The following is a 24,270-nucleotide window of genomic DNA, read 5'->3' on the forward strand; positions in this document are numbered from 1 at the left end:
TCCTAGTCGAATATTAACATTCAGGGACAATGTTAATGCGACGAGACTAGCATGTAGGTCAACTCGATGACTTGATCTCACAAGTCATGGATATAGAGATATCAAGTTGACACATGAGTATGCATTGGAGAATGTATACTGAATGACCCGTCATAAGAAAGTATCATGGATCGTTATATGAGTGTCATATACTTTATCATGTGACTATTAGTATGACTAGTAGTCCTTAGACCTGAAGTCACCATGGTTCCCTACATAAGGAGTTATGTACTTTGGTTTCGTCAAACGTCACCCGTAATTGGGTGGACTATAAAGGCGATTACTGGTATGTAACAAATTATGCGGAGGGATGTGAGTGATGTAGATGGGATCTATCCCTCCCATATGATGGGAGTGACATCGATATTCTTGATAGAGTGAGACCACGAAGTACATGGTCATGCCCAAATGAGTCAATATGAGATATTGAGCTTATTTGATTTAGTGAGACTACTTGGAGTTCAAGATTTAGATTGATTAGAGGATGACACAGTCTATGCCTCACATTGATCAATCTAGATGTCTAGGATAGAATGACACTTTTCATATATTGTGAGAAGTCATAATTAGTAGTCACAAGGTGATGTTGGATCTCAACATTCTTGTAACTTGGGTAGTAATGATGTGTTGCTAGATACTGCTCATTACTTATGCTCCTAAATGGGTTTAGGGACATTGCCAACGTTACAAGAACCTATAGGGTCACACACTAAGGACAATTAGATGGAGATTAAGTTCATATGATGAACCAAGAGGATTAGATTCATATGATGAATCAAATTGGATTAAGAGTAATCCTAATTGGGCTAATTGAGTTGGACTCAAGTTGATTCATGTGTTCAATGCGTCTAATTTAGATTATGACTCATTGAATCAATTTAATTAAATGAATTAGATTCATTATATTAAATTAACTTGAATTAAATGGTTGGATTAGATCAACCATGAGACAGATTAAGTCAAGTTTGACTTGACTTGAGAGGAAGAGGAAGAGGAAGAGTCAAGTTTGACTTGACTTTATGCCACATCATTTGTGACTTGGCATTAAGTGGCCAATAATGGTGTTACACATCATCATGTTTAGCACATGTGTGTGCCACCTCATGGAGGTTACAAATCTCTTTAATGGCCACATTAAATGAGAATGGGGGTTTCAATTCCCATTGTGGCCGACCACTTTTGTGAGAAATGAAAATTCATTTTTCATTCAAGGATCATTCATTCCATCTTCTTGCTCTCCCTCTCCTCCTCTTGCCGTGACTGATCAAGGGTGCTAGCACACCTTTGTTTAGTTTTTCTCCACCCATTTGTTCGTGTGGATATTTCTAGAGGATCGTACGCTTGACGATCTCGAGATCCGACACTTCCTTGGACCAGCGGGATTCATAAAGGGCACACATCAAGGGTAAAAGGTTTTCTCCTTGTAAATCTAGTTTAGAACTAAGTCTAAGAAACTCGTACTTGTAAATTTTTGTTTTATATTACTTTGCACGGCTCCGGTGACGGAGATTTCGGGGTTTCTGCGATGCGAAAAAATAGTTTTCGCGGCCCGAAAATCCCAACAAAAATTGGGTACGTGAGCCTCTCACTCACAATTTATAAGCTTTTAAGATTTGCTGTTCACGCCTCACAATATATAAGCTTTTAAGATTTGCTACTGTTTGTAGATCCGGATAGGTCAGCTAGTGAGGATTTTACTTGAAAAATAATTAAAGGTCTTTCTCGAGTTTTGAAATTAAATTAGTAGCAATAGTATAAAAATAAATAATACAAAATCTGAAAGAAAGAGATTCAAAATTTTATTTAGTTACAATCGAGATGGTTGTTAATCCAAGACAATGGCAACACTAGAAAAATCTTATTCGTGTAGGCGAAGAAACCTCTTACAATCTTTGAACACTCAGACTATTGCTAGAAAATAAATGCTTGAGTTGTTGATATATTCCTAGCTCCAGGGACATTTTTATAACTTATAGAAATTTCATCCATACCTTGAGGGTGCCTCCCAAGGGTTTGGAAGACACCTCCAGTGAGACGGAAGCGGATAAAATTTTATCTACTGCAAATGACTATTTTGGCCAGGTCGAGGGCGTCCTTCACCCGAAAGTGGCAGAGGCGCTGGCTCGCTTCGAAGGCGCCTTCAACACCTTGTTGAGGGCGCCTCCAGCAGTGTTCTCCAGCTCTTTTCGCTCTCCTGTTGCTTCGATCGTTTGGATGATTGCGATCAATTGAAATAGGGCTCATCCGAATTCAATTTTCGGTCTTCTCCTCGAGCAGGCTTCCGTTCCAACTTCTCGTCCCTCGAACGTCACATACGTTATTCTTGTCCACTGGTGTACTCTTCCATAGTCCTCTCGTCTCTCGGACGCACCGAACCCGTTGACTCCCTTCTCGTGCCGTTATTCTCGTTAGCTGCGTCTTCCGCTCGACTTCCTGTGCTCCTAAGCTTATGCACACTTAGACACAGGGATTAAAACCAGAGCATGACCTAACCTAACTTGATTGATCACACAAAAACAACCTTGAAATTTTAACACTGTTCACACCTTACAATCTATAAGCGTTTAAGATTTAGTGCATTAGTAGCTCTCATGCCTAACAATTTATAAGTTTTTTAAAACAAATATAGATTCGTTATATTAACGGTATTCTAATATTGTCTCTATAGATATAGATGAAAGTAAATATAGATACATAAACATTATACGTATTAAGGGATAAATACTAAGTTGTCAATTTTTGATAATCGATTCCTACATATTATACTAGAAATGTGATAAAACTACTGTCTATGCTAAGCCTAGGAGATAATTTTAAACTTTTAAGGTTTGACATAGTAGTAGCTTAAATGCCTAACAATCTATAAGCATTGGTTTATTGTATTTTTCAACGCGACTTTAAAATCATTCAAACGCGTCATTCAAATGCATTTTATAGTAATACACTGATTTATTTATGGTAATTTTAAAAGGAATGTTAATTTATGGTAATTAAAATTATTTAAATGCATTAATTTTAAGGAACACTGATTTATTTATGTTAATTTTCATATGTGGTCGCTACCTTCGACTCATAATGCGAACGCTTTAATTATAGTTCAATCCATCTCAGAAATATTTTCTCATCAAATAAACACATTAAATATCATCAATGATATATATATATTATCATACACACTTCTGGACGATCTTCGCAAGTTAGAACACCTAAACCCTCAAAAATAAATAAGGCATCCGGACAAGATATTTGAGCGTCTATAAAGATTTTCATGTAAATGGTTAAATAAAAATATAATTAAATCGAATAAATCGATCAAACTAATCAAATTTAAAAAATCGGTTTGGTTATTTCATAATTTTATTTTATTTCTTAAAAATTACTTATATCGGTTAATTTGATTTTTATTTTATTTCTTAAAAATTACAATTTGATTTTAAAATTTCTTATTCATTTAAATTGAATAATCCAAAACAAAAAAATCGATAAAAATTATCATAAATGACTATGATATTGAATTTTGAAATCCAGTACCGCTGTGATTTTGATAAATATTTATATTTTTTTAAAAAAATTAAGTTAATTCGATTTTTAACTAAATTAAATAATATTTTATTGATTAATTTTGTTTGATTTTTATTAAAAAAATTATGTCAGCTTAATTAGTTCAACAAAATTTGGTCTGCTCCATTTTAGTTTATTTGGTTCAATTCTATTTAATTAGATTTTAACTAAATACTCAGCTCTAGCGATATCTAAGTATATATATTTTTGATAAACTAAATATTTAAATTTTATAATTTGAAGTAATCATCCCGATCCTACCAAAATATTTCACTAAAGATCAAAGAATTCCAAATTTCCATTCAATGAAGAACATTTGTTAAAATCGGAATGAAGTGCTCCTTAAATTTTAAATTTGGGTGCACAGGGAGTTCTGCTTATCAATACACCGGCGGCCACCGTATCTTGAATGCAATGAGGACTGATCAGGGATCTCATCTCAATACATGAGGATGGATCAGATAATCTCTTCGGATGAGTATAATGATTAACACATGATATGTTATCATCATGAGATCTAAGGTTCGAATTTCGATAAAATCAAAGTAAATACCTTCCTTATATGTTAGTCGCTATTTCAAAAGTTAGTAGTCGTCCATGATTTATCTCCTTTGTGTTGACCTGGGATGAATTGAGGGGGGGCACTGAAGACGAACGTATTCGTCTTTTTGTCACCATGAAAATCGATGAGATACCTAAATTTTGAAAAAAATCTTGTCCGCCACTGCTTTATTACAGAGTTAATATCCTTTATTTATATAATTTTCAAAGTTTGATTTTTTGAGAAAAGAGAGGTTATTTTATATATTAAATTCGTATCAAAACCAAATCGAATCAAAATTTAATATCATAATTATCAAAGAGACCTCCTTTATATTGATCCTGAAAATATGGCCGCGTGTATTTTTTGATTTGTCTTGATGATCGATAAAAAATTTCCTTATGACCGGATCGATCACCCCCACGCCAACGTATTCGCCACCAAGGAGACTCCAATACCTTTGACATAAATAGATTTGATTTTTTTTTTCCCTTACCAAAGAGTATTGGGCTAGGTGTCCAAGAGAGGCCTGAAAATATGACCGCGTGCGTTTTTCGATTTGTCCTGATGATCGATAAAAAATTTCCGTATGACCGGATCGATCACCCCCACGCCAAAGTATTCGCCACCAAGGAGACTCCAATACCTTTGACATAAATAGATTTGATTTTTTTTTTTTTACCAAAGAGTATTGGGCTAGGTGTCCAAGAGAGGCCCATCAAAAACCTTTACTATATAATCTCTTCTCGGAATGAAAACGGAAGGCCGGTTCTTCCCTTTCGGAATCCTCATCGGAAAACCTAGATTCGATCCGTCGCAAAGGTACGATTTTGATTGCATTCGACGTGCTGTTTGCTTGAGTGAAAGATGCACGTGCTCCTTGATTAACTATTGTCTCATCCCTGAGGACCCGATCTGCATATGATTGCTGAGATCCCATTTTTACGAGGATTTGATAGATCTCCCGGGATGCATGTTCGACTTGCATGATATATCGGCGTTATCTTGTGCCTTATAGTAGTTGTTGGTATTATTTTATTGCTTTGATCTGTTCTTCAAGTAGCAAAAACTCTAAATTGAGAAGAACTGGTAATTGGATGGACGACAGTTTATGCGAATTTCATGGTTAAATCAGTGGCTGAAGAATATTTTCTAGGAGCTTATTCATTTACCTACCTGGGAATTCTGGAAAGCTGGTTTTATTGGCTCTTTAATGACACTTATCGCACCCTACTGCTCTGATTATGATATTGTATTAGTTATTGCTCAAACTTTTAAGATGTGTGGTGCTCACTAGCATGTATGATATAGTTTGTGGACTACTGACCACAATTCGTATGAAACACATTCTAGGAATTTCTCATCTTCATGTACTTTTTCATCAGTAATACATTCATCTTGGCCTAAAATTGGTAACTTATCTTTCTTTTCTCATAAGTGCTACCTTGTTACGTGTACTTTTGTGGTTCAAGTAATGCACAATCAAAGTAATTGATTAGTGAATGAGCTCCTATATACAGCTTCTTGTTCCATTTGTTTCTCTCTTTTTAGTATTCTATTGAGTCCTGCCTTTTTCTCCCAACGTTGTCAAACTGAGGATCATATCGTGACTCACTTTTATGAAGTTTCATACTGTAAATCAAATCACCAGGCCTGAGTAGTCAAAATAATTAAATAGATTTTAAGATTTCTATCTTAAATAGATGTTTTCTTTTTAAATTATCAAAATATTATAATTCCTATTCAATGGATCATACTCGTGGTTCATAAACAAAAAGAAAAAGAAAAGAAAAAAATATATATAGGCTATTCTATGTCACTTTGATAAAAAAGATTCAGAATTATTATTTGTTTCATTTCTTATCTGTGGCTGCCAACTCTTTGATTCCATTCGATTGTGTATAACCTAAAGATTCATCTTTCATTTTGAGGGTTGAGTTTAATTATGAATGAATTTAGTTTAATTATAACTAGGTTATGTTTAATTTGAAAGGTTTGAATTTAGTTTTCGGTAGGCTTTTTCCTTTTTCATCCACAAGATACGGGTTGCAGCCCATCAAATTGGCACAATTCTTTAAATTTTTTGATATATATTGATTATATGACAGTTAAAATGGTGGCTAATGCTGGAGGTCCGCCCAGAGGAAGTGCAGCAGCTGCTGCGAGCTTGCGTAGGCGGAGAACGGCAGGTGGTGGTGGTGCAGCTGCCGGCGGAGGTGCCAGTACGATGCTCCAGTTCTACACTGATGATGCTGCTGGTGCTAGGATGTCTCCCAACACTGTTCTCTTCATGAGCATTGGATTTATTGCTGTCGTCGCCCTTCTTCATGTTTTCGGTAAACTCTACATTCGTCATTAGTGTTTCGTCAATTCATCAAACATGCGTCTGATCGAATGTTTACCCTCTTTTTCCTTTGATGTATCGGATCTGACATAGTGTTTATGTTTTGGTGGTAGAAAAACCATGGTTTTGTTATTGAATTCCCAACTACAGCATATGCTTAAAGTGCTCACTTTACTAGATTGTTTTGATATTCCAGTTGAGAAGCCAAAGGTCTTATTTTATCTCACTACATCAGTGAGCAGCATCAGCATCAGTTCCACTGATTCATATTATTAATCATACCCGTTGACCCTCCTGCAATTTATCCTGATCTCGCCCTGCGATCCGGTCAACGGGCTGATGTTTCCCATCGTCCCCATGGCTGCCGCAAAGTCGGTGAAGAATGCCGCTGCGTTGGTGCTGTATTGCTGCACCAACGCATCCTGTGACCCACCATTGAAGAGCTCCTGGTCCGTGTGCAGCAGGCTCCGCTGCGCCATCAAATCCCGGAAATAGGCGTTGTCAAAAGCCATCGGAGTCTGGGCGTCCAACGGGGCTGCAGCCCCGTCGCCGTCGCCCTGTGTTGGCGGGCAGTTCTGTCGACGCAGGGATGCGAAGCCAGGGTCGATGTTGGTGTCGTTGTAGATGTGGGCACGGTAGTTAGCACAGTAGGCTAGGCCGACGGTGTGCGCACCTGAGAGCGCGGTCATGTCGCGGGCGCTCAAACCCTTGCCGGCAAAGGTGGCGATGAGCTGAGAAAGGCTGGATGTCGTGCTAGGGAGGTTGGTGTTGGCTGCGCTCTGGCTGGCGGTGGTGGCGTCCCGGCGACCCAGTGTTACGGTCCATGTCGGGCCACCAAGCTGCAATACATAACGATCATCAGTCACAAACCAGAACAGCGTATTTATATTGGCTTTGAGAGGCAAACCAGAACAACGCTGTCCCGGGCAGCTAGCGCGAGTATGTCGGCGCAGGAGACAGTGGTCGGGCAGGCAGCTTCGACGGCGGATTTGATGGCGTCGACGACTTCGAAGCCGTGAAGGGAGTTGGCATTTGGGCGGGCGTTCTTCTCTCCGGTGATGGTCGGCGTGTCATCCAGGAGAACCGACGCATCACATCCCTGATCATAATCAACAGTAAACACCATGCACGTAGATATAAATATAAATACACGCTCGGATCGCTAGTTGAAGGAGATCAGATCCTCTGTCCCAAGATTCTCGTGTCCTTATATCCCCTCATCGATTGAACGGATTATATCACATCTCAAGAATACAGTACACATCACGAGGATGTCATGACCGTCTGACCGATGAAGAGATAGGGGGACATAAGAATATTAACACCGAGGATATGAAGTGCGTACGTTGACGAAGCAATCATGGAAGAAAAGCCTGAGCATGGAAGCGCCCACTCTTCGCTCTCTGTTCACAGCTTGGCTCATTCCCGACCTCACAATGCTCGGCAGATTCGGGCACGTACTGCCGTAGAACGTTGCAGAAAGCTGGCCGTCGATGGCAGCGCAGCAAAACAGAGCAACAAAACAGAGCATGCCCGTGAAACCATCGCACAACCTCGCCATGCTTGTTTTAGCTGCAGTGCTGCACGGCACCCCTGAATGAATCATCGATCGAATAGGTTCAGGTATTTATAGGGAAGATTATCAAGCTTGGCAGGCAGGATCATAATGCATTTGCTCAGCTGCGAACTAAATCTCGCATGCAAATTTATGAACAAATAGACATCTCCGTTCCAACCGCCAGCGTAGCAGGATGCGGATTTGCAAGCAAAGCTTCGGTTTATCTTGAGAGCTAACGCAGATGTTTCCAAGTTTGGGGTCTTGGTTTGAATTTAGAGGAGAAGGCGCAGCAAAGAAGCGTCGAGGATTCAGACTTGCTTAGTTCATGCGTTTGAATTATTATCAGAAGATGAGCAGCTTTTCTGGTTGATTGATTAATGAAGTATATGTCACCAGGAACCGTATAATGTCATTATCTCATTGATTCTTGAATATATATTTTGGAGAAACAAAAAAAAATAAGAGTCAACTTTTGCTAATATTTTTGTCATGAAAAATACATGACCTAATTGTTTTAATTTACTTTAATAGATCTTAGCTTACCCTAGCTAGTAAAACTTGAGTGATGATATCATATGTAGGTTGATAATTAAGTTTCTCATGATTAGTGTTCCTATCTGAGATCGTCAGAGAACGAGGCACCGGTGAGTTATTTTTGAAATTGACGAAGTCACTAATTATCAAAGGAAGGAATGAGTCATCAAAGATGTTCGCCAATCCTAAGAGAGAGAGAAAGAAAGGGAAGGGTTACAATGGAAACCAAACCAGAGGTGCTCTAGCTCAACCTGCATTCCGATGTTCAAGTAAGATTTCCAGCGACAGGGAAATGGAGAAAAGGAATATTAATATGTAGAAGTATGAATATGTGTAATTATATACATGCCCATATCTTCATCCACGAGAGCGGATACCTTTTATATTATTATCGTTAAATACTTCTCTTTAGGTATTAATTGATCATTGGATATATCATGTCCTGGTAATTGAGATGTCACATCATCATATCTAAAGTCATATCATTGATATTCTCTACTGTAGAAGATGATACTGCACAAGTTATCATATGACAGGTGCAACATATTGTCCCATGTGCCTTGACAACTCATGTGATACATTATGAGTCATTGGTCGGTGGGGCCGAAACATCAGGTTGATGGAGCCAATTGGAATTTAGATAGAGCATCTAGTCGATTGTTGGAAAATTGGTTTTAGTGATCAATAAATTAAATAGGGATAAGATGACTATTTCATGAGTAGACTGTTGTAAATAAATTTCTCGAGTAAATGAGAAATTAATGTTTAATGAAGGGTTAATCTAATATGATCGGATGAAAATTTGACTCGCACACAAGTTGAATTCAAGGACAAGGTTACATGAATACTAACTTGAGTATACGAAACCATTAAGTGGTGTAAAATTATAATTATTTTCATTGATTGATTAAAAAAATAATTATGATTGTAATATTAATTAATATTTATAATAGATTAAGTAAATAATTAATCATATTAATCAATTGAATTAATTAATGATAATTGATAATGTTTAAGTTAAAGACACACCCTATGTCTTTTCACTTATGGGAAGAAACATTCATTTTTATAAAAGAAACCTCTTTCCTTCCATTCAAAATACTCAAAACTCATGTTGTGAATTTTCTTTTTGAGTTCTGTTCTCTCTCTCCTTTCTTAAGAGTTTCAAGCTTTTGAAAGTTTGACAAGGCTCAAAATTTTTAGTACTTCTATTTCGAGATACAAGTCGTTGTATCTTGGGAGACGTTTACCGATAAACCATAAGCATATGAGCGGGTCAATATCGTCTTAAGGAAAGAACGCCTAGCCTTCACATTGACCTTAATACTCTTATTGAATAATCAACCGAACCAACGAATTTTAAAAGCTGTTAACACTAATTTATTTTAATATTTTATATATATTGTGTTAACTTGGTGTTGTAGAAAAATTTTAGTTGATTAAGTTGATCAGACAATAAACAGGACCAAAGAAAGTTCAAACATGTCTGAAGAACCGGATGTTTGGCAGGTAAAGTCAGGTAAATAACTAGATGAGAGAGATCAGTGAGAAAAAGCCCCAATGGGGTTGTAAGTGCTACTCTAATTTAGATCCATTTTGGAAGTCTAAGTTAAGACCAAGATTAGATCTTGGTCTTGGTAAGACAAGATCAAATTCATAAATCGATCTTATTTTATTATGTGCTAACTCTATTTTATAAGGTATTTTTTTATTAGGCTAACTCATTTTTGAAGGAGCTAGATTACAAAAATTCACCTTAGATGAACAGTGTTCGAAGTCTCTCAAATGCTTTAAGGCGCCTCAGATGAGTTGATGGAGGCGCCTTGAGCAGGCTGGAGATGCCTTCTCCCGGAGAGAGTTCGAAGATAAAGTTTTGCTTTTGAGAGGCACCTCGGAGCGGACAAGAGGTGTTTTGGAGCACATTAGAGGTGCCTCAGAGCTGATGGAGGCACCTCAGAGCAGATAAAGGTCGAAGTTCATGGATCGGATAAGTGCTATTGGAGGCAACTTCGACACTGTATAAAGGGTTCGGCTAAGAACTTTAACACAACTTTTCTATGTGCTTCCTTGACCGTCCAACTGCTTCGACTTCGTGTTACTGTTGTGCTGCAAAGCTGCTATGCCCGACCACTATTAAAACGATCCAAGTTTTTTTTTAATATATATCCAACAAAAATAAGGAATACTATCTGCAATTAATAAACCATACTCCTACACCCAAATCCATTACAAGTATCATGGAAGAAGAAACGTTCCTAAATTAGACAACCATATTATAACGACTAAATTCGATACTACTTAAGTCATTCTTGATCATATTAACTGTTTATTTATTCTTAATTGTGGAATGGTAAGATCCTCGGGAGTGTACTCTCCAGTCCAATCTGATCAAGAGTTCGAACCTCCAACATCGTTAGTTGCTTCACCTGTCACATAATCAAACCCGTTGAGTATAACTCAACACCTTTAAACCGCAATAGAAAAAAAATTCATATATCATTGCATGCATCGTTAAATCTACCCTTATTGGAAATTTCTTGTCGAGATACTAGTAAATTAAACAAAGGAAAAATATAGGCATCTATTATGAAGCGTCAACTTTAAATACAACAACTCCAGTAGTTTTTTTTTTTTTTTTAAAAAGGAAAACTTCCTATTATATGACATTATCCCTTAGCATTCATCATGTATCGTTCTTGGGTGGATGTATAGCATATATCTTTTATCCTTTATTTAATTAATCAATCTGTATAACCATGGTACCAGGCGGCGGAGCGTCAGCAACTCTTGTCACTAGGCCATGGCCAAATGTGGAAATCTGATATTTGGGTCCCTCTGGGTATTGTCCTGTAAACAGGGTCCCTCTGGGGCCTTGGCCCTCACAGAACTTCCATAAATTCTCATCATCATTATCATTTGTCTTTATATAAGCATTCATCCACATAAGACCCAAACAAAGTAATAAACATGGGCCTAGTTCGATAAGCATGGATATTTTTAAGCGACTACACTAAATCAGTATAATAATCATTTACCACATAAGGTCAATTAAACAACCCTACCAATAATCTACTTGCGGCTCAATCAGGCATGCATATCGCTAACTATGTAAAACACAATAACTTGAATATCGTTAACTATGCGAAACTCAATAAACATGGATATCATCAGTTACATGAAGCTCAATAAGCATAGATATAATTAACTATACAAAGCACAATAAGCATGAATATGATTAAGTACATAAAACTAATTAAACGGTCTTACCATTAATCTATATCAAACTCAAGTAAGCACACATACTCCAGCCTATAAGGATGAACTCAAAACCCCCACCTTAGGGACCCCAATCCTCTATTCACGAAACGAACCCTACCTTGCGACTCCACTCCCTCCTTGCCCGAAGTAAGACTTGCCTCCAGCCCTCTATACACCTCCTGGATCTCATCCTAGAGAACCCAAAAAAAATGCAGCAACACCCCTGCAAGTTTCCAGCAGCATTACCCTATAGAAATCGTAAAAAAATCTGAGGGAAGGAAACACAGTAGCATCCTTGCGAGTTTCCAGTAGCCCTATTCTAAGAGAATGGCAAGACTTGAGGGAAAGAATCGTAGCCACATCCCCTGCTGGTTTCCAACGACCATACATGATAAGACAACAATATCTAAAGGAAAAACCTTTACCCTACATAACCCCCAAAACGCGACAACTCTTCCTGCAGTTTTCCAGCAACAAAACTTGACAAGAACAACATGAATGATAGGAAAAAATTTGAGGAGTTGCAAGAGGCCACGTTGTCAATCAACGCGACATGCTTCTACGTATCTTCGTGAAAGATTCCAGCAAGTACCAGTACTACAAATTGAATAGGGAAAGAGAAGGGTTTAGGAGGCGCCTGGGTGCTTGGAGGCTTGGTGTTGACTTGTTCTTCCCTCATATCCCTAGGGTTTAATCCATGCATTAGGTTGAGCCCATAAGTCCCTTAATTGATAAATAACGATTTAACTCTCCTTACTTTCCTAATTATTTTCAAAGAAAAGTTTATTATCACCCCCCTTTCTGAATTTCCCCTTTCTTTTCTCTCTCTCTCTTTTTTAAGAAAACGAATCTTACAAATCCTCCCCCCTTAGATGGATTTTGTCCTCGAAATTTAAAGCTTACCAATTAACTTAGGGTAACGCTCCCTCATGTCAGCTTCTGTCTCCCAAGTGGCTTCCTCGTTAATGTGATTCCGCCACTTAACCTTGACCATCTTGACCGTCCTATTCTGCAACTTCCTCTCCTACTGGTCTAGTATATGTATGGGTCTCTCCTCATAGGAAAAATCTGGGGTAAGCTATAGTGTTTCAAAATTCAACACATGTGAGGGATTCGACATATACTTTCGCAACATCGAGACGTGAAACACATATGCACCCCTGCAAGATTAGGTGGCAAGGCCACTCGGTAAGCCAGGGCTCCCACCCTGTCTACGATCTCGAAGGGCCTAATGAATCTCAGACTGAGCTTACCTTTCTTGTCAAATCTCATAACACCCCTCATCAGGGCTATTTTCATGAAAACGTGATCCCCAACTGCAAACTCTAGGTCGCTTCTTCTTTTTCAGCATAACTCTTTTGTTGACTTTGAGCGGTTTTCATTCTATCCCGGATTCTAGCTACTAGGTCTGTCGTATGCCTCACGATTTCTGGGCCCACCTCTGCCTTTCTCCCACTTCATCCTAATGGATAGGGGATCTGCATTTCCTTCCATAAAGTGCCTCATAATGAGTCATGCCTATGGATGACTGATAACTGTTGTTATAGGTGAACTCCACGAGTAGTAGCTTTGGTTCCCAGCTTCCTTGGAAATCAATCACACATGCTCGCAGTAAGTCTTCCAAAATTTGTATCACCCTTTCTGACTGACCATCTGCCTGGGGATGAAATGATGTACTAAATAATAGTTTAGTTCCCAAAGCCGAATGCAAACCTTTCCAGAAAGCCGAGGTGAACCCTGGATCTCTGTCTGATACTATAGAAACGGGAATCCCATGCAATCTGACTATTTTCCGAATGTACAACTCTGCATTCTGAGTCACGGAAAAGGTCGTCTTCATTGGTAGGAAGTGCGCCGACTTAGTGAGATGATCAACTATTACCCAAATGGCATTAAAGCCTTTCACCATCTTTGGCATGCCCACTACAAAATTCATGGTGACGTTCTCCCATTCCCACTTCGGAATTGGAAGTGGTTTAAGCATCCCTGCCGGCCTCTGATGTTCTGCTTTGACCTGTTGGCAAGTTAGGCACTCAAAGACAAAACGCGCGATGTCACGTTTCACACCTGGCCACTAATAAAGTAACTGTAGATCCTTGTACATTTTCGTACTCCCTGGATGTACAGAATATGGAGTATTATGAGCTTCTGTCAAAATCTCAACCCTAAGCGAGTCAACACTAGAACCCAAAGTCGACCCCGATATTTGACGGTATCATCTTCGACCGAATATAAATCCAATCCCTTAGACTCATCCTTCTGTTTCCACCTTTGTAGCTGCTCATCAGTAGCTTGTTCTATCCGAATTTTGTCTCTCAAGGTAGGTTGTACTGTCAGAGTGGTTAAGTTAGGAGCTTGGCCCTTAGCATACATCTCGAGATTAAATCCCTGACTTTCTATCTAAAGAGGTCTCTGTACTGATAGTTGTGCAATGACTATCATTTTCCTACTAAAAGCATCAGCAACCACATTAGCTTTTTCGGGGTGGTAGCTAATATCACAGTCGTAGTCCTTCACAAGCTCTAGCCATCTTCTCTGTCTCATATTTAACTCCTTCTGGGTAAAGAAATACTTTAGGATTTTGTGATCAGTAAAGATTTTACACTTCTCCCCATACTAGTGTCTCCATATCTTCAGAGCAAACACCACCGCTACTAATTCCAGATCATGAGTTGAGTAATTCTTTTCATGCACTTTTAGTTGTTGGGATGCATATGCAATGGCTCGATTGCGCTGCATAAAAACCTCCCCCAAACCTAGATTTGAAGCATCTGTATATAACACATACTCTCCTTGTCCTGATGACATGGCTAAAACTGGCGCCGTGGTAAGTGCTTGCTTCAACCATTCAAAATTGTCTTGACAATCAGCTCCCTATGTAAACTTGGCATTCTTCTTTGTCAGGGCGGTCAAGAGAACTGCAATGGAAGAAAAACCCTTGATGAATTTCCGATAGTAGCCCGCCAAATCAAGGAAATATGTTATTGGTGTGGTTAGCATTAACAGTCTAACTCAAGTTTTGATGAATGACAAAGTAGATTAAGTTATTTTCATATTGATCTAACACTTCTACGAAGTGTGCAGGAGGAGCCCAGACGAGTCAATGGGCTATCAAATTGCACGATCCAACATATGTATCTCGGTTGCATTTTTAGACATTGACCATCCTTTGACTACCTCAACTTTAGCGGGATCTACTTCTACCCCATCCTTCGAAATAATGTGGGCCCAGTAATGCTACATTCTCTAACCAGAACTCACACTTGCTAAACTTTGTAAACAATTTTCGATCTTGTAATACCTGTAAAGTTGTCCTCAAGTGTTGATTATGCTCCTCCTTGCTCCTCGAATAAATCAAAATGTCATCTATGAATACGATAATGAATTGATCAAGATACGGCTGAAATACGCAATTCATGAGATCCATGAAGATTGCTGGGGTATTTGTCACTCCGAATGACATCATCCTAAACTCATAATGTCTATATCAAGTCCTGAAAGTCGTCTTATACACGTCCATTTCTTTCACTTTCAACTGATGGTATCCTGATTGGAGATCTATCTTCGAGAATATCGACACCCCTTGTAACTGATCAAATAAATCTTCGATCCTGGGCAAGGGATACTTGTTCTTCACTATCACTTTATTCAATTCTCGATAATCGATATAGAGCCTCATACTTCCATCTTTTTTCTTCACGAATAATACTGGTGTGCCCCATGGCGAAAAGCTTGGACGAATGAATCCTTTGTCCAGTAGTTCTTGAATCTGCTTCTTTAGTTCTTTCATTTCTACTGGAGCGAGATGATACAATGCCTTAGAGATTGGCACCGTACCCGGTATTAGCTCGATGGAAAATTGCACCTCCTTTCCGGAGGAATGCCAGAAACATCCTCAGGAAATACGCTAGGAAATTCTCGCACGACTTCGACATCCTCCACCTTTTGACTGACTGCATCTGGTATTGAAATAATATTGGCTAGAAATCCTTGGCAACCCCTCCTCATAAACTTCCTCGCACTGATGCAAGAAATGAGGTGTGGCCTCTGCATGTTCCTAGCTGCCTCAAAAATGAACGACTCGTTGTGGGGTAGTCGAACGGGTACCGACCTTTGTAGGAAGTCGATCAAAGCTCCATTTTGTGATAACCAATCCATTCGCAGAATAATATCGAACTCAGGCATTGGCAACACTATAAGGTCCGCCTGAACCACATGCTCCAGTAGTCTAAGCTCCGTGTCCTTCGCCATCCTGGTAGATAACATCTGCTCGCCAGAAGGTCCGATGACTTTGAATCCAATCCCCATGTCCTCTGGTAAGATCCCCAGTCGCTTTATGAAGGTCTCCGATATAAATGAGTATGTAGCTCCCCAATCTAGCAAGGCATTGGTAGTTACATCCGCGATAGATATCCTACCTATGACAACCATACTATTATATCCATTTAAGCTTACAATTTCCAAAAACAATTTGCCCATTAAGCCCCATTTGAGCTTCGAATACTTCCCATTCCAATCCTTATTATGTTTGGTACTCAATATCTCTTGACTCTAATCCTGTTATTCGAGGTCTTATCACAGATTATGTAATCAAGTCATGTAACCCTAATCACCCATGCTTAACATTTACACACTAGGCAACAAGTACATGAAATTAGTTGGGTTACCTGTGACAAGCGTAGTATCTGGCTCTGCTTCCTTGGCATGCTTCACAAAGGCCCATCCAGCCACAAGTTCTTGTAGTTTTGGACATTCCTTAGCTTTGTGCCCATCCCCTCCGCATTTGAAGCACTTGTAGGTGCCCCACAAACACTGACCGTAGTGTTGGCGATTACACTCCTTGCACAATGATTTTTCCTCTGTCTTTGAGGTAACTGCTCCTTATGGTTGTTGCTTCGTTCTCCCTTGAGGCTTCAGTTGTCCCTGTCCTTTCTGAGGTTTTGTATATGACTTCTTATTCTATTGTTGTTGTTGTTGTTATGGAGGGGGTCTCTTCCTCTGCACCTCCCATTCGATATCCTTTAGAGATTGCTTAGCTCTATAAGCTCCGGTGACAACATCTTTATATTCAGTTGAATCGGCCAGTAGAACGTCTCGACGGATGGTAGGCCTGAGATCATCCAAAAAGTGCCTCAATTTTTCAGTAGTATCATTTGCGATTAGGGGCACAAAATAACATCCTCTCTCGAACTTCTTGACAAACTAAGCAATCGACAAGTCTCCCTGTCGGAGACTCATAAACTCCCTCTTTAATCTCGATCTCACGTCAGCGGTGAAGTACTTTTCATAGAAGATCCTCTTGAACTCCTCCCTGGTCAAGGTATTCTGATTAACCACCTTTTCAACCCCTTGCCACCATAGGGAAGCATCATCCTTTAGCAGATAGATGGCACATCGAACCCTGTCAATGTCGATCATATTCATGTATCGGACAATCACTTCCAAGGATCGAATCCAACTCTCAGCAACAAATGGATCAGTGGTGCCAGCAAAATCCTTAGGATCCATTCTCCTGAACCGCACATTCACTTTCTCCTGTCGTCCTCATGGACATTACCAGTATGCTGCTTCAAAAGTCGAGCCATTCCTTCAAAAGTCGAGCCTCTATGGACATTACCGGTAGTGGAGATGGAGGGTCAGGCGCCACATGTCTGTCCTCCTCACATTCCCCTCCATCATGACCAACTTCCCTATGCCGTTGATAGACCCGTCTTGGAGGCATACCTGTCTATATCATCGAATTTCATTCGCATCCATCTTACACTTATTTGAAATATTTAACCGCTAATCTTTATATCATAAAAGCATTTAGATTCAGCATATAAAATTTCAAGCAGTAATAACTCACGGACTTAGGGCTCGACTCTTGAACTTCTCGGAACTGACAGTATACACCCTTTTCAAGAACTTGGCTCTGATACCAACTAAAACGATCCAATTTTTTTTAAAATATATATCCAATGAAAATAAGGAATACTGTATGCAATTAATAAACCATACTCCTACACCTAAATCCATTACAAGTACCATGGAAGAAGAAAAGTTCCTAAATTAGACAAATACTACTTAAGTCCTTCTTGATCATATTTACTGTTTATTTATTCTTAATTGCGGAATGGTAAGGCCCTCAGGAGTATACTGTCCAACCCAGTCCGATCAAGGGTCTGAGCCTCCAACATCGTCAGTTGCTTCACCTGTCACATAATTAAACCCTATGAAGCGCCATTAAATACAACAACTCCAGTAGTTTTTTTTTTTAAAAAAGAAAACTTCCTATTATATGACATTATCCCTTAGCATTCATCATGTATTGTTCTTGGATGGATGTATAGCATATATCCTTTATCCTTTATTTGATTGATCAATTTGTATAATTATGGTACCAGGCGGCGGGGCGTTAGCAACTCTTGTCACTGGGCGTGGCCAAATGTGAAAAATTTGATATTGGGGTCCCTCTGAGGCCTTGTCCCGTAAACAGGGTTCCTCTGGGGCCTTGGCCCTCACAGAACTTCCATAAATTCTCATCATCATTATCATTTGTCTTTATATAAGCATTCATCCACATAAGACCCAAACAAAACAATAAACATGGGTCTGGTTCGATAAGCATGAATACTTTTAAGCGACTACACTAAATCAGTATAATAATCATTTACCACATAAGGTCAATTAAACAACCCTACCAATAATATACTTGCGGCTCAATCAGGCATGCATATAGCTAACTATGTAAAACACAATAACTTGAATATCGTTAACTATGTGAAGTTCAATAAATATGGATATCATCAGTTATATGAAGCTCAATAAGCATGGATATCATTAACTACACAAAGCACAATAAGCATGAATATGATTAAGTACATAAAACTAATTAAACGGTCTTACCATTAATCTATATGAAACTCAAGTAAGCACACCCCAGCCCATAAGGATGAACTCAAAACCCCTACCTTAGGGACCCCAATCCTCTATTCACGAAACGAACCCTACCGTGCGACTCCACTCCCTCCCTGCCTGAAGTAAGACTTGCCTCTAGCCCTCTATACACCTCTTGGACCTCATCCTAGAGAACCTAAAAAAAAATGCAGCAACACCCCTGCAAGTTCCCAACAACATTATGTTGGTGCAATATCCCTTAGGTCAAGGTTGACTGGTTTGACCAAGCTTGAGTCTTGGTCATAGTTTCGATGTTTGACAATACATGTAGACACATGGACAATGCAGGTGCCGTTGTTCATATGGGGGGATTCTGATCAGTGACTGATCAGTGTGAATGAAGAAGAGTCAAGTAGGTCAAAAGTGACCGGATACCTGACTGGAAAGTCCTAGTGAGTGAAGCTAGGCAGAAGGAAATCCTGGTGAGTGAAGCTAGGTGAAAGCCCTAGTGAGTGAAGCTAGGCAGAAGGAAATCCTGGTGAGTGAAGCCAGGTGAAAGTCCTAGTGAGTGAAACTAGGCAGATGGAAAACCCTAGTGAGTGAAGCTAGGTGAAAGCCCTGGTGAGTGAAGCCAGGCAAGGGAAAATCCAGATGGACCAAGTAGGTCAAAGGATTGACTGAATACTTGACACGAAGAGAAAAGTCCAAGTGGGTCAAAGGGATTGACCGGACACTTGGTGGGGAGTTCTGGCAGGTCAAGGGAGTGACCAGATGCTAGGTATGATGTACCAACAGGTCAAGGTTGACCGGATGTTGGTTTGAGAGGCTTGAGACTTGGTTTTGGGCAAAAACCAAGAGCTGGATCGATCAGTGGATCGATCCAGGAGCTGGATCGATCAGTGGATCGATGGAATCGAATCAATTTCGATCATGATCGAAGAATCACGCTAAAGTAATGAAATGGAGGATCGTATATAACCATTTCTGCATCTCAGTATTAGGCTCGCATCTGTGGTCGATAAACCTCGATCGATTTCCTTTGAATGTCGCATCGATCACCATATCATGATTAATCAGACAAGTCGAAGTTGGTATCTCTTCGATCTTTCATTTTCCAAAGTCTTTCTTCACATGCTTTGTCCTCCAAAGCTTTAGATCATCAAAAAGATGAGTCAAAGACTTCATATCACTTGAAGGTTCTTTCTTATCAAGAAGAGGAATGGAGACAGAAGAAGAAAATAGGGTTATGTCACTTGTGAAACATACTCAATTACAAGTCCCCTTGTTTTATATCTTCTTCTGGTCCAGCCCTTGGTAGTTACCATAAAGGAGAGTTTTATTAGTGGAGGGTATGTGTGTAGGTGTGGATCCTTGGACTAGTCACCTCTTGTGAGGTGGATACCAAGTAAACCAACCGTGTTAGCGTTGTATGTTTTGTTTCTGTATTTTCCGCTGCACATCTTCGAAGAAACAAGCAACGTCAACCACGAAGCACGCTACGAGCTATTCACCCCCCTCTAGCTACTTTTTGGTCCCAACACATTACCCTATAGAAACCGCAAAAAAAATTTGAGGGAAGGAAACGCAGTAGCATCCCTGCAAGTTTCCAGCAACCCTATTCTAAGAGAATGGCAAGATCTGAGGGAAAGAACCGCAGCCACATCCCTTGCTGGTTTCCAACAACCATACAAGATCTAAAGGAAAAACCTTTACCCTACAGAACCCCCAAAACGCGGCAACCCCTCCTCTAGTTTTCTAGCAACAAAACTTGACAAGAACAACATGAACGAAAGGAAAAATTTGAGGATCTTCAAGAGGCCACGTTGTCAATCAACGCGACATGCTTCTATGCATCTTCGTGAAAGATTACAACAACTACCAGTACTACAAATTGAATCGGGAAAGAGAAGGGTTTAGGAGGTGCCTAGGTGCTTGGAGGCTTGGTGTTGGCTTGTTCTTCCCACCTCTCCCTTCCTTGCTGCCGCTGAGACCCCTCCCTTCCCTTTCTCGCGTCTTTTTTGTTTTTTCCTTTTTCCACCGCCCTCCCTCTTATAAGCAACTCAACCCTAGGGTTTAATCGATGCATTAGGTTGAGCCCATAAGTCCCTTAATTGATAAATAACGATTTAACTCCCCTTACTTTCATAATTATTTTCAAAGAAAAGTTTATTATCACCCCTTTTTTGAATTTCCCCCTTTTCTTTTCTCTCTCTCTCTCTTTTTTTTTAAGAAAACGAACCTTACAACTATAGACGAACAAACAACAACACCCAAGCTCAATCATTTCTTTGTCTACATGTAGGGTTGTTACACTTTCTCTATTTGTATTGATTTTATGATTGATTAGTGAATTGCCCATCGAAGAGGTTCAAAGGATCTGAGTCTTGGAGTAGAAGTCATTAAAGGCTCCGAATCAAGTAAATCGATCATGTTTTATTTTTCGTTTTCTTAGTCCTTTTTTTGCTGCGCACTTATTTTAAAGAAAAAGAAATATTTTTAAAATCACGACCCCCTTTCTCACGTGCAAACAATACTACAAGTGGTATCAGAGCCTTGTTCACTCTGAATTTGTACAACTACCATTCAAGCAGGGGGTTCCCACTTATTGCTTTTTGCTTCATTTTTTTTTTTTTCAGTTTTGAGCTTTTCAACTTAAGTTTGAATTAGTGCAATCACCTCTTTGACAAAAGTTTAAGTTTTTTATTAATTGCTAGAAATTAGTGCAACACCACTCGAGTCATCTTCTCAGTTAATATTTTTCTTTATACCACACTACTAATCCCAAGATAAAGTCTTAGAAATTCTTTTTTTGTTTATATCCTTTTGCAAGAATGTCGATGTCTCATCAAGAAGGGTGAAACATCTACAATACTCGACCATACGATCAAGATGATTTTAATTATTGGAGGCGAGCAAAGGAATATTTCTTGAGAAGTGAAAATTTCGACAACAAGTTGATATTGAAAAAACCCTCTCGAGACCTCGAAATGAATAAAAAGGTAATTGAGTTAATTTATAGTATTTTACCTAACAATGTATTATGTAGATTAGAAAAGTCCGAGAATGCATAAGTGCTTTGGACCTAGGTGATCGAGCTTCATGAGATCCCATCAAAGCTAGAAGATCAAGTCGAATTCGAGATCGAATATGAGTCCGGATCCCTAGCGTCATCCTTAGAGTCAGACTCAAGAGAACCAGACCAAACCAACTTCATGGTGTTAATGGCTAAGGAGGAGGTAGATGGATTTGAATTTGAGTTAGAACAAGAGTTTGAGTCTGAATAGGAGACAATAATGGTCAAGAGGAAACAATAATGGTCAAGAGGAAGAATTCTAAAGAGAATTCAAAAGGTAAACTTGTAAATTCAAAATTTAAAGATCATATAATATGTTTTAAATGTAGTGAAAGAGAGCATTACAAAAGTAAGTGTCTCACTTATAAGAATCGATCCACACAACCAGAGACAAAGGAGAAATCGATACTAGGAGTGCAAAAAGGGAAGAAACACATCAAATGTTTCAAGTGTAAACAAATGAGTTACTACAAAAGTTAATGCTCAGAATCTAGGGGAAGCAATCAAGATTAGTAAGTTTACTTTATATGAAAATCTAATTTTTACAAAACATATTAGTAACGATATCTTGCCTGATCATTATTGCTCTCGTCTAGACTTTCCTGAAAAATTAGATATACATGCTCACTCAAACAAATTAATTAATAAAAATTGGAATAATAATTTATAAAATAATTATTTAATTCTTAAAAATTCATATTCAAGTTTTAGAAAATTAGAAAAATAAAATAATATTTTAAAAAATAAAATTGATAAATTAGAAAAGATTATTAATAATTTTATCAACTTACAAAATCTAGACTTGGGTTACAAGTCTAAGTCAAATTTAAATAAAAACTTAAACTCCACAAACCAAGTTATAATAATGTCCTTTAATTATGAAACTAACTAATAAAAAAAATAAATCTAAACCAAAACTTAAAAACATAAATTCTATGACTTAGGGGAAGAGCCAAATTAGTTGGAACCTTAAGAACATAACCTACCCACATGAGTAATTAGCGCTAGATAAGAAAAAGATAGTTTAATTCTTGTCCAATATAATACCAAGTGGGGTGAGATGATATTATGTTATTAAAGCTTGATTTAGGAAGTTAAGGTAAGACATACCTTACTTGGTCTACTTAGCTAAGTGAAATTAACCGAAGTTATCTCATCATATCCTACACTAGTTAGACTAAGATTTTTTAATAGGAAGGTTAAATGTCTAATTTTTTTAAAAAGCATTGTCTAGAAGTAGTCATTGCTTCTATACCCAAGAAGACCCCTATGTCCCGTCACAACTTGAAAGCCAATTTTTGAAATGTACATTTAACTAACTAATAGTTAAATTTGAATCTAACATAAAGTCAAATAATCTATAAAATCAAGAAAAATTAACTAACATCTCATAAAACTATAGAATTACCTTGGTTGAAAACTTAGATTAGATGCGATAAATAAAAGATTAAAACTTAATTAAATGCTAATTTCAAATTAAATTAAAATTTTAATTAATTTTAATTAAAACTCTAATTAAATCTTTAATTAAAACCTAAATTAAAACTCCAATTCAATCTTAAATTAAAAACTTTAATTAAAATCTAAATCAAAAGATTAAAGTTGGATTTGGAAATGCTAAAATTAAAACGCTAAAACTAAAACAAAAAGGGAAAAAAATTAAATCTAATTAAAATCTTAATCTATTTAAAAAGTAAATTAAAACTTTAACTTAATTAAACTTAAACTAAAACTTAATTAAAACTTTACTTAAAACCTAATTAAAACTTTAATTAAAAGTTAAATTAATTAAACCTAAATTTAAAACTAAACGTAATTAAACTTAAATTGAAAAGTAAAACTTTAAATTAAACTTAAATTAAAACATAAATAAAATTAAATCTGAAATTCAATAATTATTAATCAAATTAACCCAATAATAATTTCAAAATTTATTTAATAAATCTTAATTGATTCCAATTAACTTAATTAAATCTGAATTAATTAATTTAATTCAAGTACTAATTCAAAATTAATAATGAATTAACTTAAATTTTAACTTAATTAATAAATAATCATTATTAATTAATCCAAAATATAATCTTAATTTAGTTAATCTGAATTTAATTACTAATTAAGCAAATCCAAAATTTAATAATATGAATTTAATTACTCTGAAATTAACAATTAATTAATCAAATCAATACTAAACTAAATTAATCAATTGAATTAAGTTAATAATGATTAATCAATTTTAATAATAATTAATCTAATAATTATTTTACTCCAAATTTTAATTTAACTATTTATCCAAAAATAATTGTAACAAATTTAAATTTTAGCTTAATTTGAAAACTATCTTAAACTTAATTCATGTTAATCCCAGATTAATTTAAAATTTTAATTCAAAATTCAGGAATAATTAATTAATCCATAATTATTTAATGATTTATTTAAGTAATTTTATTTTAATAAATTAATTAAAAATTAATGGTTAATTTTAG

General features: G+C 37.6%; 2 protein-coding genes across 2 annotated transcripts; one reads left to right on the plus strand and one right to left on the minus strand.

Annotated features, from left to right (window-relative positions):
• Nucleotides 1-4,847: 4,847 nt before the first annotated feature.
• Nucleotides 4,848-6,622, plus strand: LOC122050388 (protein transport protein Sec61 subunit beta-like). Its single transcript, XM_042611297.1, has 2 exons — nt 4,848-4,963; nt 6,250-6,622. The coding sequence occupies exon 2, from the start codon at nt 6,255-6,257 to the stop codon at nt 6,498-6,500; it is 246 nt and encodes an 81-aa protein (XP_042467231.1). The 5' UTR covers nt 4,848-4,963; nt 6,250-6,254; the 3' UTR covers nt 6,501-6,622.
• Nucleotides 6,623-6,757: 135 nt separating this feature from the next.
• LOC122026889 (peroxidase P7-like) lies at nt 6,758-8,016 on the minus strand. Its single transcript, XM_042585655.1, has 3 exons — nt 7,831-8,016; nt 7,393-7,584; nt 6,758-7,324 (listed from the first exon to the last, which is right to left on the minus strand). Exons 1-3 carry the CDS (start codon nt 8,014-8,016, stop codon nt 6,758-6,760), a joined length of 945 nt encoding a protein of 314 aa, XP_042441589.1.
• Between the last annotated feature and the right edge of the window lie 16,254 nt (nt 8,017-24,270).

Source organism: Zingiber officinale, chromosome 1B (assembly GCF_018446385.1).
Source record: "Zingiber officinale cultivar Zhangliang chromosome 1B, Zo_v1.1, whole genome shotgun sequence".
Lineage (NCBI taxonomy): Eukaryota > Viridiplantae > Streptophyta > Magnoliopsida > Zingiberales > Zingiberaceae > Zingiber > Zingiber officinale.

Coding starts and splice junctions, on each gene's coding strand:
- LOC122050388 (XM_042611297.1), top strand. CDS start 6,255: ATGGTGGCTAATGCTGGAGGTCCGCCCAGAGGAAGTGCAGCAGCTGCT.
- LOC122026889 (XM_042585655.1), bottom strand. CDS start 8,016: ATGCTCTGTTTTGTTGCTCTGTTTTGCTGCGCTGCCATCGACGGCCAG. Junction 7,585..7,830: donor TCCATGATTGCTTCGTCAAC/GTACGCACTTCA, acceptor GATTATGATCAG/GGATGTGATGCGTCGGTTCT. Junction 7,325..7,392: donor CCCGGGACAGCGTTGTTCTG/GTTTGCCTCTCA, acceptor TATGTATTGCAG/CTTGGTGGCCCGACATGGAC.